The 18,966-nt window shown below is 47.5% G+C and overlaps 1 protein-coding gene across 2 annotated transcripts in view; it reads left to right on the top strand.

The window, feature by feature from the left end:
- RFX3 (regulatory factor X3) overlaps nt 1-18,966 on the top strand; it is a 261,490-nt gene that overhangs the window by 60,808 nt on the left and 181,716 nt on the right. For both annotated transcript variants that reach the window (XM_038769597.1, XM_038769596.1), the window contains one exon: nt 13,348-13,472. In XM_038769597.1, coding sequence (XP_038625525.1) covers nt 13,356-13,472 — 117 coding nt within the window. In that variant the 5' untranslated portion in view covers nt 13,348-13,355. The remainder of the gene's footprint in view (nt 1-13,347; nt 13,473-18,966) is intronic.

The following is an 18,966-nucleotide window of genomic DNA, read 5'->3' as shown; positions in this document are numbered from 1 at the left end:
TCATGGGTTACTGGTCGATGCCGGCCGAGAAAATGTAAAGGAAAAAACAGACGGGAAAGGAAAAGAAAATAAACCTAAAGCAGAGACATCAAATTGCACGGGGGCCAACGTCCAAAAGCGGGAGAATAATTCAGAAAGGAAGCAGGGTAGAAAACGGAGAGAATCAATCAGTCAGTCAATCAGTCAATCGTATTTATTGAGCGCTTACTGTGTGCAGAGCACTGTACTAAGCACTTGGGAAGTACAAGCTGGCAACATATAGAGACGGCCCCTACCCAACAGTGGGCTCACAGTCTAGAAGGGGGAGACAGAGAACAAAACCATAGTAACAAAATAGAATAGATAGGTACAAGTAAAATAAATAAATAGAGTAATAAATATGTACAAACATATATACATATATACAGGTGCTGTGGGGAAGGGAAGGAGGTAAGATGCGGGGGATGGAGAGGGGGATGAGGGGGAGAGGAAGGAAGGGGCTCAGTCTGGGAAGGCCACCTGGAGGAGGTGAGCTCTCAGTAGGGCCTTGAAGGGAGGAAGAGAGCTAGCTTGGCGGATGGGCAGAGGGAGGGCATTCCAGGCCCTGGGGTCGATGGCGGGACAGAAGGGCTGAGTAGGTGCGAATTAGGTTGTCTTTAATGTAACTTGATGATAACAAGGGCCTTCTTCCCGGGGTGGGGGGTGGGGGGGGAGTCAGTCAGGACTGGACCGGGAAAGGGGGTTGGGGGGGGCACTAGAAGGAAGGTCGCTGAAGTTGGGCGGGGGTGTGGAAGCAAGGGGCGTCTATGGCGGCGCTCGGAGGAGAGGAGCCTTCCGGGAGCAGCGGGGGCCACGCCCTGTGATGGCGGGCAGGTGGGCGGGCCTCTCGGGAATGGAGTCCCGGGCGTCTATGGCGGTGCTCTGAGGAGAGGAGGCTTCCGGGAGCAGCGGGGGACACGCGGTGTGATGGCGGGCGGGCCTCTCGAGAACAGAGTCCCAGGCGTCTATGGCGGCGCGCTCTGAGGAGAGGATCCTTCCAGGAGCAGTAAGGCCGTGCGCTGTGATGGCGGGCGGGTGGGCGGGCCTCTCGGGAACGGAGTCCCGGGCGTCTATGGGGACGCTCTGAGGAGAGGATCCTTCCGGGAGCAGCGGGGGCCACACGGTGTGATGGCGGGCGGGTGGGCGGGCCTCTCGGGAACGGAGTCCCAGGCGTCTATGGCGGGCCTCTCTGGCATTCTGAGGAGAGGATCCTTCCAGAAGCAGTGGGGGCCCCGCGGTGTGATGGCGGGTGGGCAGGCCTCTCGGGAACGGAGTCCCGGGCGTCTATGGGGGCTCTCTGAGGAGAGGAGCACTCCAGGAGCAGCAAGGCCGCGCGGTGTGATGGCGGGCGGGCGGGCGGGCCTCTCGAGAACGGAGTCCCGGGCGTCTATGGCGGCGCGATCAGAGGAGAGGAGTCTTCCGGCAGCAGCAAGGCTGTGCAGTGGGATGGCGGGCGGGCGGGCGGGCGGGCCTCTCGGGAACGGAGTCCCGGGCGTCTGTGGCGGCTCTCTGAGGGGAGGATCCTTCCGGGAGCAGCGGGGGCCACGCGGTGTGATGGCGGAAGAAAAATAGAGGAAGGGGAACGAGGGTCTTGACAGCCCCTTAGAGGTAGGAAAATAAAGATACGAAGGAAAAACAGACTCCACCATCCGGACACCTCATGGAGGAGAGCTGTGAAAGTTTCCGATTGCCCCCCTCTCCCTGGGTTTCTGAGAGCCGAGCTTGTATAGCTTAGGACCTTAGGACCGGTTGCGTGGCCTGAGGAGGGGCGGCCAATTCCAGCACCGCAAAAGCCTCTGCTAATTCAGAGGCCTTTAAAGTGATCCAAGACTGGCCTCTGGAAAAGATAGTCGCCGCCGGCCGTGGTGGCCGTTAAAAGCCAGCTCCGCTGCCCTGAAATAGTCCCGCCGATTTTCCCAGTGCGACGGCTGGCCGAACAGGGGCAGGCTCCTCGGGTTGTCTTTTAAAACCCTTGACCCCGTAGATTTGCTGGGGTCATGCTAGGAGCTGGCAGGAAACGGTGAAGGAGTAATATTAGGGTCCTTTCCCCCTTTTTCCCATCCTCTCGAAATGAGAAAGAGAAAATAATTCAGCCGTTTTTGTGCACTCTGTTATTTGGGGGCAAGTTAAACTCTCGGAACTGTGACGTGCGCAGATATTTTAAATGCAGTAATTCATATTGAAGATTTTTCAGCATCGGTGGGGATGGAAACGAGTTGTTCAGTATAGCTGACTTTATTACTGTTGAGAAATTTGCAAGCTCCCTTTTTCACCAACGCTTTTGATAATCAGGTTGTTTTTCTGAAAGACCGTTTTGCTCTCCATTTGACTTTTCGCGTGGTTTCTTGTTCTGTTTTCCCTTGGTCTCTATGCCCAATGGACTGTTTGTCCGTTTTGTCCTCTCAAAAATGGAAACTCCTTGAAAGTAGTGATGTCACGGGTAGAGCCCTGTGCATTGTGGTGCCTTGGTAGTAATAACGCAATAATGGTGCCCCACATCAAAATCTTGTGACTCTCCGTATAAAAATACTGCATTTCCTCAGCTTTTGATTCACTAGGAAATCTAGAGTTGCCGTTAGGTCAGGTCTATCCTCAAGTTGGAAAAGCGTTTGATTTTCTTATCTAGCCTTTGGATGCCGCCCTGTGACATTGGAGATTACCTCAAGCATTTCTTGAAGGAGTGAATGATTTCGGATATTCTTGCCAACCCGGAAAACAGGGTACAGTCGCCTGTCGGATGTGAATTCGAATGAAAAAGTAAAAGAAATAATTAACGTCTTAAAGCAACCGAAACCATTCATTCCTTCAATCGTGTTGCGACTCATTTGGTATCGGATATTAAGCTTGAAAGTCCTCTCCTGGGGAGATTTTAGAAAGCAGAGGTAAATATATATATAAAAAAAGGTTTGACTGGGCCGATAATTAATGGACTCATCCCGTCAGACGATTCAGTGAATGCACATCCAAATAGCCTAGCTCAAAATGCAGCACCTGGGGTCAGGGGTTCTTTCTGATGAGAAGTCCGTCACAGCTACATTAGGGGAAGAGAAGTCGGAGGAACAGTAGGTATCTCCATTCCCTCTTTGCTGGCCCATCGGAAGGAATTCCCTACTATGCGTGCTCCCGTCATTATCCCGAAAAGTCTGTCCTTGACCCACTCCCTTCATCCAACTTCTACGGAGAACAGAACAACGACAGAACCGTTCAGGATTTGGTTGTGGTTGTCGTTGTTCCCCCAAATAACATTTCCAAACCGGTTGCTTACCATGTGGCCCATCTCCCCATGGCCTGGGGTAGTTCTGGGTCCGACGGGGGCACGTTCAGTCTACTTGGGAATTCCCCAAAGTACTGAATCAGGCCCTTCGCGACACCACCCCCGAATAGATCGGCCTTTCTGTCAAAGGCCTTGAGGTCGACTTGTCCTTCTGGGGCACTCGACGTTACTCCAACCCCTCCGGGACGAGTCCAGATTCCCTGGGGCTGCTTCAAACCCAAGGAGGGCCTTGCTTCGTCTAAGCCTGGGTCTCCAAAGCCTAATCCGTCTGGCGTGCGATCCCGCGGTGCGCGCGCCGAGGCCGTGCGGTGGACCCCAGGCTTGGGCTCTGAGGGGCAAAAGCCAGGATGTACCAACGCCTCTTGATGCCGAGTGATTTTTGGGGTGGGGCTGGCGATATCAGGCAGTTTCTCATTTGTGGCCGGGATTACAGAGACGGAGAGTAGGCAGCCAGCTAGCTGATGCTGTTTTCCTCTATACGGCTCCTTTAGCCTGCTTGTCCCACATACCCTGACGTTGGGGGTCCACTAAGTTCCCTTCATTTGATATGCGGAGGGACCGGTCTAGGTTGAAAAGATAGGAGGGGTTACAGTTATAGTCGATCAGTGGCCCTCCATCACTTTTGGGCGTATGCTGTTATGAACGTGACAGTCCCATCAATCCTTTTAGTGAAAGAACAGATCGAGAAAGAGTATCTAGTGACTGCCATTTGTGTGCAGGGCACTGTACTAAGTGCTTGAAGATGCTTATCGTTGCCCCGTGAGGAATCAGTGAATCGGTTGAGAGGCCTTCTCCTACATGGGACCGTGACGGATTGCCATCAAGGGAACAGCGGTATAATAATAATAATAATAATGGCATTTATTAAGCGCTTACTATGTGCAAAGCACAGTTCTAAGCGTGGATGAACCCTGCCACCTGGCAAAATTGGGAGGGAAGGAGCGGAAGTTTTTGGTGGGGTATGAGATGAGAGATTTCAAATTCGAAGTAAACTCCCGGGCAGTTTCCCCACTTGGCCATTTTCTACGTGGGTATTTTTTTTTTTTCTCCCAGAAAGTCTGCAAATGCACTGACCCTTGGAGATGTCTGAGTAGACAGTGGCGATTTAGCCCGTTGTGGGCAGGGCTCATCTCTCTCCATTGCTGCAGTGTACTTTCCAAGCGCTGAGTACAGTGCTCTGCCCACAGTAAGCGCCGCTCAATAAATACGATCGAATGAGTTGGAGAAGGATCAACCTCGGTATCGTTCCCAGATTACGTCACCACGATGCTTCTACAGTTTTCAGCGACTTGCTTCTTCCTAGATAATGTACCGCTCGAATTATGGGTTGGTGCACTTTCATTAATTGAATCACTACCCTAAGAACTCCCAAAATCGGATTTGAATTTTTCTTACGAAACACCGTTTCATAATTAGAAAAGTATTTGTTAAGAAGACTAAAAGGAAAAAGGAAAAACCAATGTTTGAATAAGTGAAAAAAGTTACCTAGGCAACCTATATATGTTACCACTACACAGATTAATCATTGCCAACATTAATCACTGTCATCAGTTATCTCAGGAAAGACTACTGCAGAACAATCTACACTATTATCATTCAGTCATTTTCTTACAGATCAGTTTAGCACAAAAGATTTAGCACCGACGTTATATCAAACCCAAACACAGGCAGACTTTTTTTTTATTAAAAAAGCAATATGCCTTTTTAAATTATTGCCCTTTAGATGCTTGATTTATAATGATCGAACTCTGTGTTCCGAATTTTAAATATCAAAAGGTTGCACCGTAGACAAACGGCCTGTACCGACACGATTCACTTCGTTCAGAAGGGTGTACAAAAATGAGGCCCACGGAGCGGTGGATTTTCACCCAGCGCTTGGAACGGTGCTTGGCACGTAGTGAGCGCCTAACAAATGCCATCATCACTATTATTGCCATTTGAAGTTGGAGGACTAGAGTCCGGACGACCTCAGAAACTTTGGTGATACTGACATGAAAAAGACCAAATGGGAAACTCAAAAACGTCACACCGTGTCGCACCTTGGGTTTCAGATGAAAGAAGTACCTGCCGTAATCCTGAAGTTCTCTCGCAATTTTGTCCGCTAAATAACAGCACGGGGGATTTCCGGACTAGGAATTCCTAAATGCAGGCGGGTCCGACTTGGCGGCCCACGGCGCGGGCAGCTCTCTGAAAGTTTCTACGCGGCCTGCGGGATTTCGTTCACTGAGGCGGAAGGAGATAGAAGCAGTTCCTCGCTGATTGACTATTTACGCAGGGCACTGTGCCGGGCGCTTGGGAGGGTACAGTATGAAAGAGTTCCTCGGCACGATCCCTCCCCTCGGAGAGCTTACAGTCTAGCGGGTAAACGCGCAATCCCTGACCGCAAAGGGCGAGGCGCCATTCCCCAACTCCTGGGAAATGACGTGACTTTCCGTACAATCTCCTCCACAGCCCTCACCCGAAATTCCAGAGGAGCCCGTTGTTGGGCGGGAATCCTCCCTATATGTTGCCGATTTGTACTTTCCGAGCGCTCAGTACAGTGCTCACAGTAAGCGCCCAGCCCTCTCCCTGACTTTCCCATCTCTGTTGACGGCACTACCGTCCTTCCCGTCTCACAAACCCGCAACCTTGGTGTCATCCTCGACTCCGCTCTCTCATTCACCCCTCACATCCAAGAAAACCTGCCGGTCTCAGCTTCACAACATTGCCAAGATCCGCCCTTTCCTCTCCATCCCAACCGCTACCCTGCTCATTCAAGCTCTCATCCTATCCCGTCTGGACTACTGCATCAGCCTTCTCTATGATCTCCCATCCTTGTGTCTCTCTCCACTTCAATCCATACTTCATGCTGCTGCCCGGATTATCTTTGTCCAGAAATGCTCTGGGCATATCACTCCCCTCCTCAAAAATCTCCAGTGGCTACCAGTCAATCTGCGCATCAGGCAGAAACTCCTCACCCTGGGCTTCAAGGCTGTCCATCACCTCGCCCCCTCCTACCTCACCTCCCTTCTCTCCTTCTCCAGCCCAGCCCGCACCCTCCGCTCCTCCGCCACTAATCTCCTCACCGTACCTCGCTCTCGCCTGTCCCGCCGTCGACCCCCGGCCCACATCATCCCCCGGGCCTGGAGTGCTCTCCCTCTGCCCATCTGCCAAGCTGAGAGCTCACCTCCTCCAGGCGGCCTTCCCAGACTGAGCCCCTTCCTTCCTCTCCCCCTCGTCCCCCTCTCCATCCCCCCATCTTACCTCCTTCCCTTCCCCACAGCACCTGTATATATGTATATATGTTTGTACATATTTATTACTCTATTGATTGATTTATTTTACTTGTACATATCTATTCTATTTATTTTATTTTGTTAGTGTGTTTGGTTTTGTTCTCTGTCTCCCCCCTTTTAGACTGTGAGCCAACTCTTGGGTAGGGACTGTCTCTATATGTTGCCAATTTGTACTTCCCAAGCGCTTAGTACAGTGCTCTGCACATAGTAAGCACTCAATAAATACGATTGACGATGATGATGATGAATGGCAGCCTCATTAACCACACGCACAGAACCGGGCATCTTGGCAACAGTGCAGCTTCAGCTACTCTTCTCCCTTTCTGCTGCCGCCTCCGCCTACCGATGCTACCATCGAGGGGAGAGTCGTGTGGCCGACTCTCAGGGCGTGGATGTCTGCGTCCTCCCGTCTCCATTTTTGCCCCCGTCGCTCATTCGGTGTCTCCCATCCGCCCATTTCTCTCTCTTTCCTGCCCCTTTTCAAACCATCTAGGCTTGGACTTTATTGTGTTCTCCCCTCTGTCCCCCCTACATCATCCCTCGAAACCCGGCCAACTCTCGTCGGGGCTTCGGGCAGACGATTTCCAATCCATCAACTTCATCGCCTTCTACTTGATAATCATGCCGTGGGTTGCAAATCATTTTCCCAAGAATTTATTAGTACCTGTCAGCTTTGCAAAAGGGCAGTCCACTTGGGACTGCGTAGCCGCATTTGCGGCCCTTCCGCCGGAATGAGTTCGATGTGCTTGTCTTGGCTGACGGGAATCGGTTGCTAGATTTTTAAAAAATGAGCGTTAGGTGTCCTGCACCCCTGTTACCTGTCGAAGAAAGGTATGCAGCTCGTCTAACTTTATGTTCCCGGAATTAAACGTCAGCAGAAAAACCAATTCTGTGCTATTAGCTAAGTGAAAGGCATTTAACTTCTGAAATTCAGTGGTCCGATTTTCAGGCAAAATGAGAGATAGTAGTCGTTATGGGCCTTATGAATGGGACTGAATTAGTTTCGTCCGTATATACACGCACGTATTCTTTTCGGGAGCAAAGCTATCAAAAAAGCCAGTTTTTCCCCATCGAGAATAGAGTTATTTAAAGTCAGTATCACAGTAGTGAAAGTTTTATGACGCTACACTTCACTTCTAATTGCGGTGATTATTATAGATCATTGTTTTCCTTTCCAGTACTTCATAGTAGCCAGCCTCCTTGTTCTAGGTTTCTTCATACTTTTTTCATTTGTTGTACTTTTCTATCGAGTTAATTGCATACATGTATGGATCTATGTACACATAGATACACACCCACGCATATATATTTATATATATATGTATATTTACATCCATATATCTATACTGAGGTCTCTAAACATTCTTATGCAGGGTTTAATATTTACGATCAGAGCATATATCATAATCGTTCAACTAGCGTCATCATGAACGTGGTCATAGTTTTAGTTCCTTCCGGGTAGGAAAGCCCACCCTTTTATCCCGGTAGAAGAAGGAATGAGAAAGGAATTGCCTTGGTGTGGTTGAAAATAAATTACAGGTCTTTATTTTCAGTGCTGGAATTAAAAGCTGTTACATTCTTCGGGAGAAAAGACAAGTGAAGAGTATGTAGTAGAACCTAGCTCTGCTGCTTAGGAGATCAAATTAGTTCAGGCTGAGAGATTCCAGTAAAATTAAGTGGATATCTGGGGTTTTTTTTGTTTTGTTTTGTTTTTGTTGTTGTTAGCACGTATGTATAATTCCGTTTGATAGGTAATTGATTAGGTCAGAGTCTTCAACCGTTTAGTTTGGCGTGTACATTGTGACTGGCCAAGGGCCTCCTGCTGTGAATTTGAGTGTATTAAATAATCTTCAGGAAGTTTGACAAAGATGCCGCAAAACTTGAAGGGAAGCATGTTTGCTCCAAACACAGTCTGCCCTGCCCGGATTTTTGCCCATCCCGCGGAAAAAAATGCTAATCCGGTCGCATTCAGCAGCTGGGTTTGTGCAATATTCCTTTCTCTCTCCTAGGGTTAATTAGCCGCCTTTCAAAACGTGGCCTATTTAGCCGCAGACTCGCATGATTCAACCAGAGCTGGCTGTACAAAGCCGAACCGTTAACAGGCGGGTGTGTCCAACTGCTTAATTAGCCAGAATAAAAAGGTCCTTTGTCAAACAAGCATCTGTTGCTCTTGACACACCTGACAGCCGCATTAGGCAAGGATGACTGGACTGAAATTGTGCATGTCTCTCCTGCAATAATATACAGCTCAATTACCTATGGGCTGCAGCATTGACAAACTGCGGGGGTTTATTTGGCTTATCAAAATGGATTAGTGTGACTGCATCTGTGACCGATAAACAAATATCACTTGAAAGGAGAGCCGCAAAGGAACCGAATTAACCGCATCACTCCGACCGTAAACGAAGCCCCAGAAAGCAACCGCTCAGTGAACGGGAACACCTAAAATATAGATGCGGGGCTTCGCGTGGTGTCTATCCGAGATCATCATCATCATCATCAATCGTATTTATTGAGCGCTTACTATGTGCAGAGCACTGTACTAAGCGCTTGGGAAGTACAAATTGGCAACATATAGAGACAGTCCCTACCCAACAGTGGGCTCACAGTCTAAAAGGGGGAGACAGAGAACAAAACCAAACATACTAACAAAATAAAATAAATAGAATAGATATGTCCAAATAAAATAAATAAATAAAGAGAGTAAAAAATATGTACAAACATATATACATATATACAGGTGCATATATACAGATGAACCTGCAGTGTGTAAACGGAGCCCGGGGAGGATTTAAGCTCAGGTAGTGAATCCCGACTTGGGGGCTGGAAATGCCGGAAAGGAATCCAGAAACTTTTCGAGCGCATCTCGGGCGGGCCGTGAAGCTTGAATGATCTGTTTGGTGAAAATTGGCAGCGAGGTTATACTCCCCAAACGTTCTTTAACATTTAATTGATCCATCATCAGCTCAATGCACAGAATCGATCGCTTAAGAGGCAAAACGCTTAATTGGCGGGTTTTATTGTCGCCTCAGTCGGAAGAGAGAAACCGTGATTTCGGTGCCGTGGGGGGGTTGGCCTTTTTATCTCTTCGAAGCGCTTGCCAGAGGTTTTAAGTCGATACTTCAGGACTACAGCTCCACGGTAGTCCTCCTCCGTAGGTTGGGAAGAAAGATTCAGTGGTTTAGCAGTTGGGGAGGTGACCCACGCGCTTGAATTCAGTAGCGCCTTTTCCCGTAGGGCCTGATCTACAATAATAATAATAATAATAATGATGATGATGATGGCATTTGTTAAGCGCTTACTATGTTCTAAGCTCGGGGGGGATACAAGATGATCAAGTTGTCCCACCTAGGGCTCACCGTCTCAATCCCCATTTTGCAGATGAGGGAACTGAGGCTCAGAGAAGTGAAGTGACTTGCCCATGGTCACACAGCAGACGTGGCAGAGCCGTGATTTGAACCCATGACCTCTGACTCCAAAGCCCGGGCTTTTTCCACGGAGCCACGCTGCTTCTCTGATGGTCACTGGGGATTCAGGACCTGTTCTCCCTCTCCCCCTTAGGCTGGGAACCACATGTGGGAGGACAGGGACCGTGTCTGGCCTGATTATCTAGTGTCTACTGCGGCGCTTAATAAGGTGCTAGGAGCGTAATAAGCGCTGAACGCTCGCACCCAGCACTCTGGTCATTTTTATACCGGACACCGAGGTGCGTGCGACAGACTTGAAGCATGTAATGTATGTAAAAAAAAAGTATTTATTTTATTTTGTTAGTGTGTTTGATTTTGTTCTCTGTCTCCCCCTTTTAGACTGTGAGCCCACTGTTGGGTAGGGACTGTCTCTATATGTTGCCAATTTGTACTTCCCAAGCGCTTAGTACAGTGCTCTGCACATAGTAAGCGCTCAATAAATACGATTGATGATGATGATGATGATGTAATGGCCCCATCCACGCTGTTTGGCAGATGTCTGCCCGAGTCCTCTTAAACTTCGAGCATTTCTCTAGGGGAAACCCCGATTCCCTCCGCTCCGCTTCCACTGGAGCCAATGCTTTCCCTTCATCATCATCATCAATCAGTCACTCAATCGTATTTATTGAGCGCTTACTGTGTGCAGAGCACTGTACTAAGCGCTTGGGAAGTACACGTTGGCGATGTATAGAGACGGTCCCCACCCAGCAGTGGGCTCGCAATCATCAATCATCATCATCATCATCAATCGTATTTATTAAGCGCTTACTGGGTGCAGAGCACTGTACTGAGCGCTCGGGAAGTACAAGTTGGCAACATATAGAGGCGATCCCTACCCAACAACGGGCTCATGGTCTAGAAGCTGGAGACAGACGACAAAACAAAACATGGAGACAGGTGTCAAGTCGTCAGAGTAAATAGGATTGACGCTAAATGCCCACCGTTCACACAAAAAATAGGATAGTAAATATGTACAAGTAAAATAAATAGAGTAATAAAAACTGTACAAACATATATACAGGTGCTGTGGGGAGGGGAAGGAGGTATCTTCTCTGTGCCTCAGGTTCCTCATCTGTAAAATGGAGATTCAATGCCTGTTCTCCCTCTTACTTACACCGTGAGCCCTGTGTGGGACCTGTTAACTCGTTTCTACCCCAGGGATTAGAACAATGCCTGACACATAGTTCATTCATTCATTCAAGCGTATTTATTGTGCGCTTACAGTGTGCAGAGCACTGTACTAAGCACTTGGGAAGTACAAGTTGGCACCGTATAGAGACCCAACAGTGGGCTCACAGTCTAGAGGTCGAGGTGAACGGATACTCGTGACAGTAAAAATGGCATATTTCAAGGGACAGTATGTATGGGATTATAGATTTGCACCCTTGCATCTGTGATACGGCCACCACCGGCCTTAACAAAACACCAGTTCATTCGTTCAGTCGTTCAATCGTCTTTCTTGAGCGCTTACTGTGTGCAGAGCACCGTACTAAGCGCTTGGGAAGTACAAGTTGGCAACATATAGAGACCCAACAGTGGGCTCACAGTCTAGAGGTCGAGGTGAACGGATACTTGTGACAGTAAAAACGGCGTATCTCAAGGGGCAGCATGTACGGGATTATAGATTTGCACCCTTGAATCTGTGATACGGCCACCGCCGGCCTTAACAAAACATCAGTTCAGTGGTTCAGTCGTCTTTACTGAGCGCTTACTGTGTGCAGAGCACCGTACTAAGCGCTTGGGAAGTCCAAGTGGGCAACATCTAGAGACGGTCCCTACCCGACAGCGAGCTTGTTCCCTGGAGTAGTGAGTTCCCCGGGTTTTAACTCCAGAACGAACCCGGGCGTGCGGATTCTGAACCGTACAGCCTGGGAGGGAAGATAGAAAACAACATTTAGCGTCACTCAAAGCTTGCGAAAATCTTGCCCTGCAGATTGTCCCCCAGGTCAGGCCGCGGTAGCCCTATGTATCGAGCGCTTACTGTGTGCTGAGCACCGTACTAAGCGCTTGGGAAGTACAAGTTGGCAACGTGGAGAGACGGACCCTACCCGATGGTGGGCTCACAGTACACAATATTCATTCATTCATTCAATCGTATGTATTGAGCGCTTACTGTGTGCAAAGCACCATACTAAGCGCTTGGGAAGCACTAGTTGGCAACGTATAGAGACGGTCCCTACCCGACGGCGGGCTCACAGTACACAATATGAAATGAAATGACAGATTCTGCCTTTCGAAGGACTTTGATTTCGTTGATAATCAATGTTACCGCTGTGTTCATTCATTCGATCGTATGTATGGAGCGTTTACTGTGTGCAGAGCACCGTACTAAGCGCTTGGGAGGTACAAGTTGGCAACATATAGAGACGGTCCCTACCCGACAGCGGGCTCACAGTACACAATATTCATTCATTCATTCAATCGTATGTATTGAGCACTTACTGTGTGCAGAGCACCATACCAAGTGCTTGAGAAGCACAAGTTGGCAACGTAAAGAGATGGTCCCTACCCGACGGCGGGCTCACAGTACACAATATAAAATGAAATGACAGATTCTGCCTTTCATAGGACTTTGATTTCTTCGATAATCAATGTTACCGCTGTATTCATTCATTCAGTCGTATGTATCAAGCGCTTACTGTGTGCAGAGCACCGTACTAAGCGCTTGGGAAGTTCAAGTTGGCAACATATAGAGACGGTCCCTACCCAATGGCGGGCTTACAGTACACAATATGAAATGAAGTGACAGATTCTGCCTTTCATAGGACTTTGATTTCTTCGATAATCAATGTTACTGCTGTATTCATTCATTCAGTCGTATGTATCGAGCGCTTACAGTGTGCAGAGCACCGTACTAAACGCTTGGGAAGTCCAAGTTGGCAACGTAGAGGGATGGTCCTTACCCGACGGCGGGCTCGCAGTCTAGAAGGGAGAAGTTAAGTGACTTGTCCAAAGTCCCACAGCTGACCAGATTGGCGGAGTCGGGATCCACCGCGAGGCGCTTAAATGCAGGGCTCCCGCTGCCTTTCCCAGTTCGGACCGCAGATGCGCTTATCACGCCGGCTGTGTCGCGGCGGCGGCGTCAGCTCCACAGTTGGATCAGTTTGGAGGATGGGTAGCGTTTTAGGCTGGGAGAAGCGACAGGGAGGAATCGGTGCCCGTTATTCCCCCGAGGCCGCGGTCTGCATGTGCCCCGCGCTGGGGGAGGTCGGATCCGTGCAGGCCCTAGTCACGTCGACCGCGGTATGGAGGCGGGCTGCACCAACCGGGGGGCTTTCTGATCGGACTGTGTTTCTCGTTTCGCCGCATTCAGAGATCATCATGCAGACATCAGAGACTGGATCGGACACAGGTTCGACGGTGACCTTACAGACGTCTGTTGCCGGCCAAGCAGCAGTACCCACCCAGGTAGTACAGCAAGTTCCTGTACAGCAACAGGTAAGCGATGCCGTGCGGCGGCCAGTGGCGCTTACGGGGCGCTTCGGTTGCGGGGCGGCCAGATCGACCTCTGTTAAACGCTGGGAGTCCATTAGAGGGAGAGGAAGAACTATAGAAGGAGGTATTTGTTCATTCAGTGGCATTTATTGAGCACTTTCTGCCTGCAGAGCACCGTACTAAACACATAGAGTAAGACAAATCAACCTCTGTTAAACGCTGGGAGTCCATTTGAGGGAGAGGACAAACTATAGAAGGAGGTATTCGTTCATTCAATTGTATGTATTGAGCGCTTTCTGCCTGCCGAGCACCGTACTAAGCACGTAGAGTAAGCCAAATCAACCTCTGTTAAACGTTGGGAGTCGATTTGAGAGAGAGGAAGAACAGAAGGAGGTATTGGTTCATTCAATTGTATTTATTGAGTGCTTTCTGCCTGCAGAGCACCGTACTAAGCACGTAGAGTAAGCCACATCAACCTCTGTTAAACGTTGGGAGTCCATTTGAGGGAGAGGAAGAACTATAGAAGGAGGTATTCGTTCATTCAATTGAGCGCTTGCTGCGTGCAGAGCACCGTACTAAGCACGTAGAGTAAGCCAAATCAACCTCTGTTAAACGCTGGGAGTCGATTTGAGGGAGAGGAAGAACTATAGAAGGAGGTATTTGTTCATTCAGTGGTATTAATTGAGCGCTTGCTGCATGCAGAGCACCATACTAAGCATGCAGAGTAAGCCAAATCAACCTCTGTTAAATGCTGGGATTCGATCTGAGGGAGAGGAAGAACTATAGAAGGAGGTATTTGTTCATTCAGTGGTATTAATTGAGCGCTTGCTGCGTGCAGAGCACCGTACTAAGCACGCAGAGTAAGCCAAATCAACCTCTGTTAAACATTGGGACTCGATTTGAGGGAGAGGAAGAACTATAGAAGGAGGTATTCTTTCATTCAGTGGTATTTATTGAGTGCTTTCTGCGTGCAGAGCATTGTACTAAGCACGTAGAGTAAGCAAATCAACCTCTGTTAAACGTTGGGAGTCGATTTGAGGGAGAGGAAGAACTATAAAAGGAGGTATTCATTAATTCACTTGTATTTATTGAGCACTTTCTGCATGCAGAGCACCATACTAAGCACGTAGAGTAAGCGAGATCAACCTCTGTTAAATGTTGGGAGTCAATTAGAGGGAGAGGAAGAACTATAAAAGGAGGTATTCATTCATTCAGTGGCATTTATTGAGCGCTTTCTGCCTGCAGAGCACCGTACTAAGCACGTAGAGTAAGCCAAATCAACCTCTGTTAAACGTTGGGAGTCCATTTGAGGGAGAGGAAGAACTATAGTAGGAGGTATTCGTTCATTCAATTGTATTTATTGAGCGCTTTCTGCATGCAGAGCACTGTATTAAGCACATAGAGTAAGCCAAATGAACCTCTGTTAAACGTTGGGAGTCGATTTGAGGGAGAGGAAGAACAGAAGGAGGTATTTGTTCATTCAATGGTATTTATTGAGCTCCTTCTGCGTGCAGAGCACTTTACTAAGCACGTAGAGTAAGCAAATCAACCTCTGTTAAACGTTGGGAGTCGATTTGAGGGAGAGGAAGAACTATAGAAGGAGGTATTCGTTCATTCAATGGTATTTATTGAGCACTTTCTGTGTGCAAAGCATTGTACTAAGCACGTAGAGCAAGCCAAATCAACCTCTGTTAAACATTGGGAGCCAATTTGAGGGAGAGGAAGAACTATAGTAGGAGGTATTTGTTCATTCAGTGGTATTTATTGAGCGCTTGCTGCATGCAGAGCACCGGACTAAGCACGCAGAGTAAGCCAAATCAACCTCTGTTAAACATTGGGAGTCGATTTGAGGGAGAGGAAGAACTATAGAAGGAGGTATTTGTTCATTCAATGGTATTTATTGAGCACTTGCTGTGTGCAGAGCACCGTACTAAGCACGTAGAGTAAGCCAAATCAACCTCTGTTAAACGTTGGGAGTTGAATTGAGGGAGAGGAAGAACAGAAGGAGGTATTTATTCATTCAATTGTATTTATTGAGCACTTTCTGCGTGCAGAGCACCGTACTAAGCACGTAGAGTAAGCCAAATCATCCTCTGTTAAACGTTGGGAGTCAATTTGAGGGAGAGGAAGAACTATAAAAGGAGGTATTCATTAATTCACTTGTATTTATTGAGCACTTTCTGCTTGCAGAGCACCGTACTAAGCACGTAGAGTAAGCCAGATCAACCTCTGTTAAATGTTGCGAGTCAATTAGAGGGAGAGGAAGAACTATAAAAGGAGGTATTCGTTCATTCAGTGGCATTTATTGAGCGCTTTCTGCCTGCAGAGCACCGTACTAAGCACGTAGAGTAAGCCAAATCAACCTCTGTTAAACGTTGGGAGTCCATTTGAGGGAGAGGAAGAACTATAGAAGGAGGTATTCGTTCATTCAGTTGTATTTATTGAGCGCTTTCTGCATGCAGAGCACTGTATTAAGCACATAGAGTAAGCCAAATGAACCTCTGTTAAACATTGGGAGTCGATTTGAGGGAGAGGAAGAACAGAAGGAGGTATTTGTTCATTCAATGGTATTTATTGAGCTCCTTCTGCGTGCAGAGCACTTTACTAAGCACGTAGAGTAAGCAAATCAACCTCTGTTAAACGTTGGGAGTCGATTTGAGGGAGAGGAAGAACTATAGAAGGAGGTATTCGTTCATTCAATGGTATTTATTGAGCACTTTCTGTGTGCAAAGCATTGTACTAAGCACGTAGAGCAAGCCAAATCAACCTCTGTTAAACATTGGGAGCCAATTTGAGGGAGAGGAAGAACTATAGTAGGAGGTATTTGTTCATTCAGTGGTATTTATTGAGCGCTTGCTGCATGCAGAGCACCGGACTAAGCACGCAGAGTAAGCCAAATCAACCTCTGTTAAACATTGGGAGTCGATTTGAGGGAGAGGAAGAACTATAGAAGGAGGTATTCGTTCATTCAATGGTATTTATTGAGCACTTGCTGTGTGCAGAGCACCGTACTAAGCACGTAGAGTAAGCCAAATCAACCTCTGTTAAATGTTGGGAGTTGAATTGAGGGAGAGGAAGAACAGAAGGAGGTATTTATTCATTCAATTGTATTTATTGAGCACTTTCTGCGTGCAGAGCACCGTACTAAGCACGTAGAGTAAGCCAAATCATCCTCTGTTAAACGTTGGGAGTCAATTTGAGGGAGAGGAAGAACTATAAAAGGAGGTATTCATTAATTCACTTGTATTTATTGAGCACTTTCTGCGTGCAGAGCACCGTACTAAGCACGTAGAGTAAGCCAGATCAACCTCTGTTAAATGTTGCGAGTCAATTAGAGGGAGAGGAAGAACTATAAAAGGAGGTATTCGTTCATTCAGTGGCATTTATTGAGCGCTTTCTGCCTGCAGAGCACCGTACTAAGCACGTAGAGTAAGCCAAATCAACCTCTGTTAAATGTTGGGAGTCGATTTGAGGGAGAGGAAGAACTATAGAAGGAGGTATTCATTCATTCAGTTGTATTTATTGAGCGCTTGCTGCGTGCAGAGCACCGTACTAAGCACGTAGAGTAAGCCAAATCAACCTCTGTTAAATGTTGGGAGTCGATTTGAGGGAGAGGAAGAACTATAGAAGGAGGTATTCATTCATTCAGTTGTATTTATTGAGCGCTTGCTGCGTGCAGAGCACCGTACTAAGCACGTAGAGTAAGCCAAATCAACCTCTGTTAAACGTTGGGAGTCCATTTGAGGGAGAGGAAGAACTATAGAGGAGGTATTCGTTCATTCAATTGTATTTATTGAGCGCTTTCTGCGTGCAGAGCACTGTATTAAGCACATAGAGTAAGCCAAATGAACCTCTGTTAAACGTTGGGAGTCGATTTGAGGGAGAGGAAGAACAGAAGGAGGTATTTGTTCATTCAATGGTATTTATTGAGCTCCTTCTGCGTGCAGAGCACTCTACTAAGCACGTAGAGTAAGCAAATCAACCTCTGTTAAATGTTGGGAGTCGATTTGAGGGAGAGGAAGAACTATAGAAGGAGGTATTCGTTCATTCAATGGTATTTATTGAGCACTTTCTGTGTGCAAAGCATTGTACTAAGCACGTAGAGCAAGCCAAATCAACCTCTGTTAAACATTGGGAGCCAATTTGAGGGAGAGGAAGAACTATAGTAGGAGGTATTTGTTCATTCAGTGGTATTAATTGAGCGCTTGCTGCATGTAGAGCACCGGACTAAACATGCAGAGTAAGCCAAATCAACCTCTGTTAAACGCTGGGAGTCGATTTGAGGGAGAGGAAGAAATATAGAAGGAGGTATTCGTTCATTCAATGGTATTTATTGAGCACTTCCTGCATGCAGAGCACTGTACTAAGCACATAGAGTAAGCCAAATCAACCTCTGTTAAACGTTGGGAATCGATTTAAGGGAGAGGAAGATCAGAAGGAGGTATTTGTTCATTCAATTGTATTTATTGAGCGCTTTCTGCGTGCAGAGCACCGTACTAAGCACGTAGAGTAAGCCAAATCAACCTCTGTTAAACGTTGGGAGTCGATTGGAGGGAGAGGAAGAAATATAAAAGGAGGTATTTGTTCATTCAATGGTATTTATTGAGCGCTTTCTGCGTGCAGAGCACCATACTAAGCACGCAGAGTAAGCCAAATCAACCTCTGTTAAACGCTGGGAGTCGATTTGAGGGAGAGGAAGAACAGAAGGACGTATTCATTCAATTGTATTTATTGAGCACCTTCTGCCTGCAGAGCCCCGTACTAAGCACGTAGAGTAAGCCAAATCAACCTCTGTTAAACATTGGGAGTCGATTTGAGGGAGAGGAAGAACTATAGAAGGAGGTATTCGTTCATTCAATTGTATTTATTGAGCGCTTTCTGCGTGCAGAGCACCGTATTAAGCACATAGAGTAAGCCAAATCGACCTCTGTTAAACGTTGGGAGTCAATTTGAGGGAGAGGAAGAACTATAGAAGGAGGTATTTGTTCATTCGGTGGTATTAATTGAGCACTTGCTGCATGCAGAGCATCGTACTAAGCACACAGAGTAAGCGAAATCAACCTCTGTTAAACGCTGGGAGTCAATTTGAGGGAGAGGAAGAACTATAGAAGGAGGTATTCGTTCATTCAATTGTATTTATTGAGCGCTTTCTGCATGCAGAGCATTTTCATTCATTCAATCGTATTTCTCGAGCGCTTACTGTGTGCAGAGCACTGTACTAAGTGCTTGGGAGGTCCAAGTTAGCAACATATAGAGACGGTCCCTACCCGACAGCGGGCTCACAGTCTTGATGGGGGAGACGGACAACAAAACAGAACGTATTAACAAAATCAAATAAATAGAATTAATACGTACAAGTGAAATGAATAAATAAATAGCGTAATAAATCCGTACAATCATATATACAGGTGGGGAGGGGAAGGAGGTAAGGTGGGGGGGACGGGAAGGAGGAGAGGAAAAAGGGGGCTCAGTCTGGGAAGGCCTCCTGGAGGAGGTG

This window comes from Tachyglossus aculeatus, chromosome X4 (genome assembly GCF_015852505.1).
Source record: "Tachyglossus aculeatus isolate mTacAcu1 chromosome X4, mTacAcu1.pri, whole genome shotgun sequence".
Lineage (NCBI taxonomy): Eukaryota > Metazoa > Chordata > Mammalia > Monotremata > Tachyglossidae > Tachyglossus > Tachyglossus aculeatus.
The sequence above is the reverse complement of the archived record's forward strand: the minus strand, read 5'-3'. Positions and strand labels throughout refer to the sequence as shown.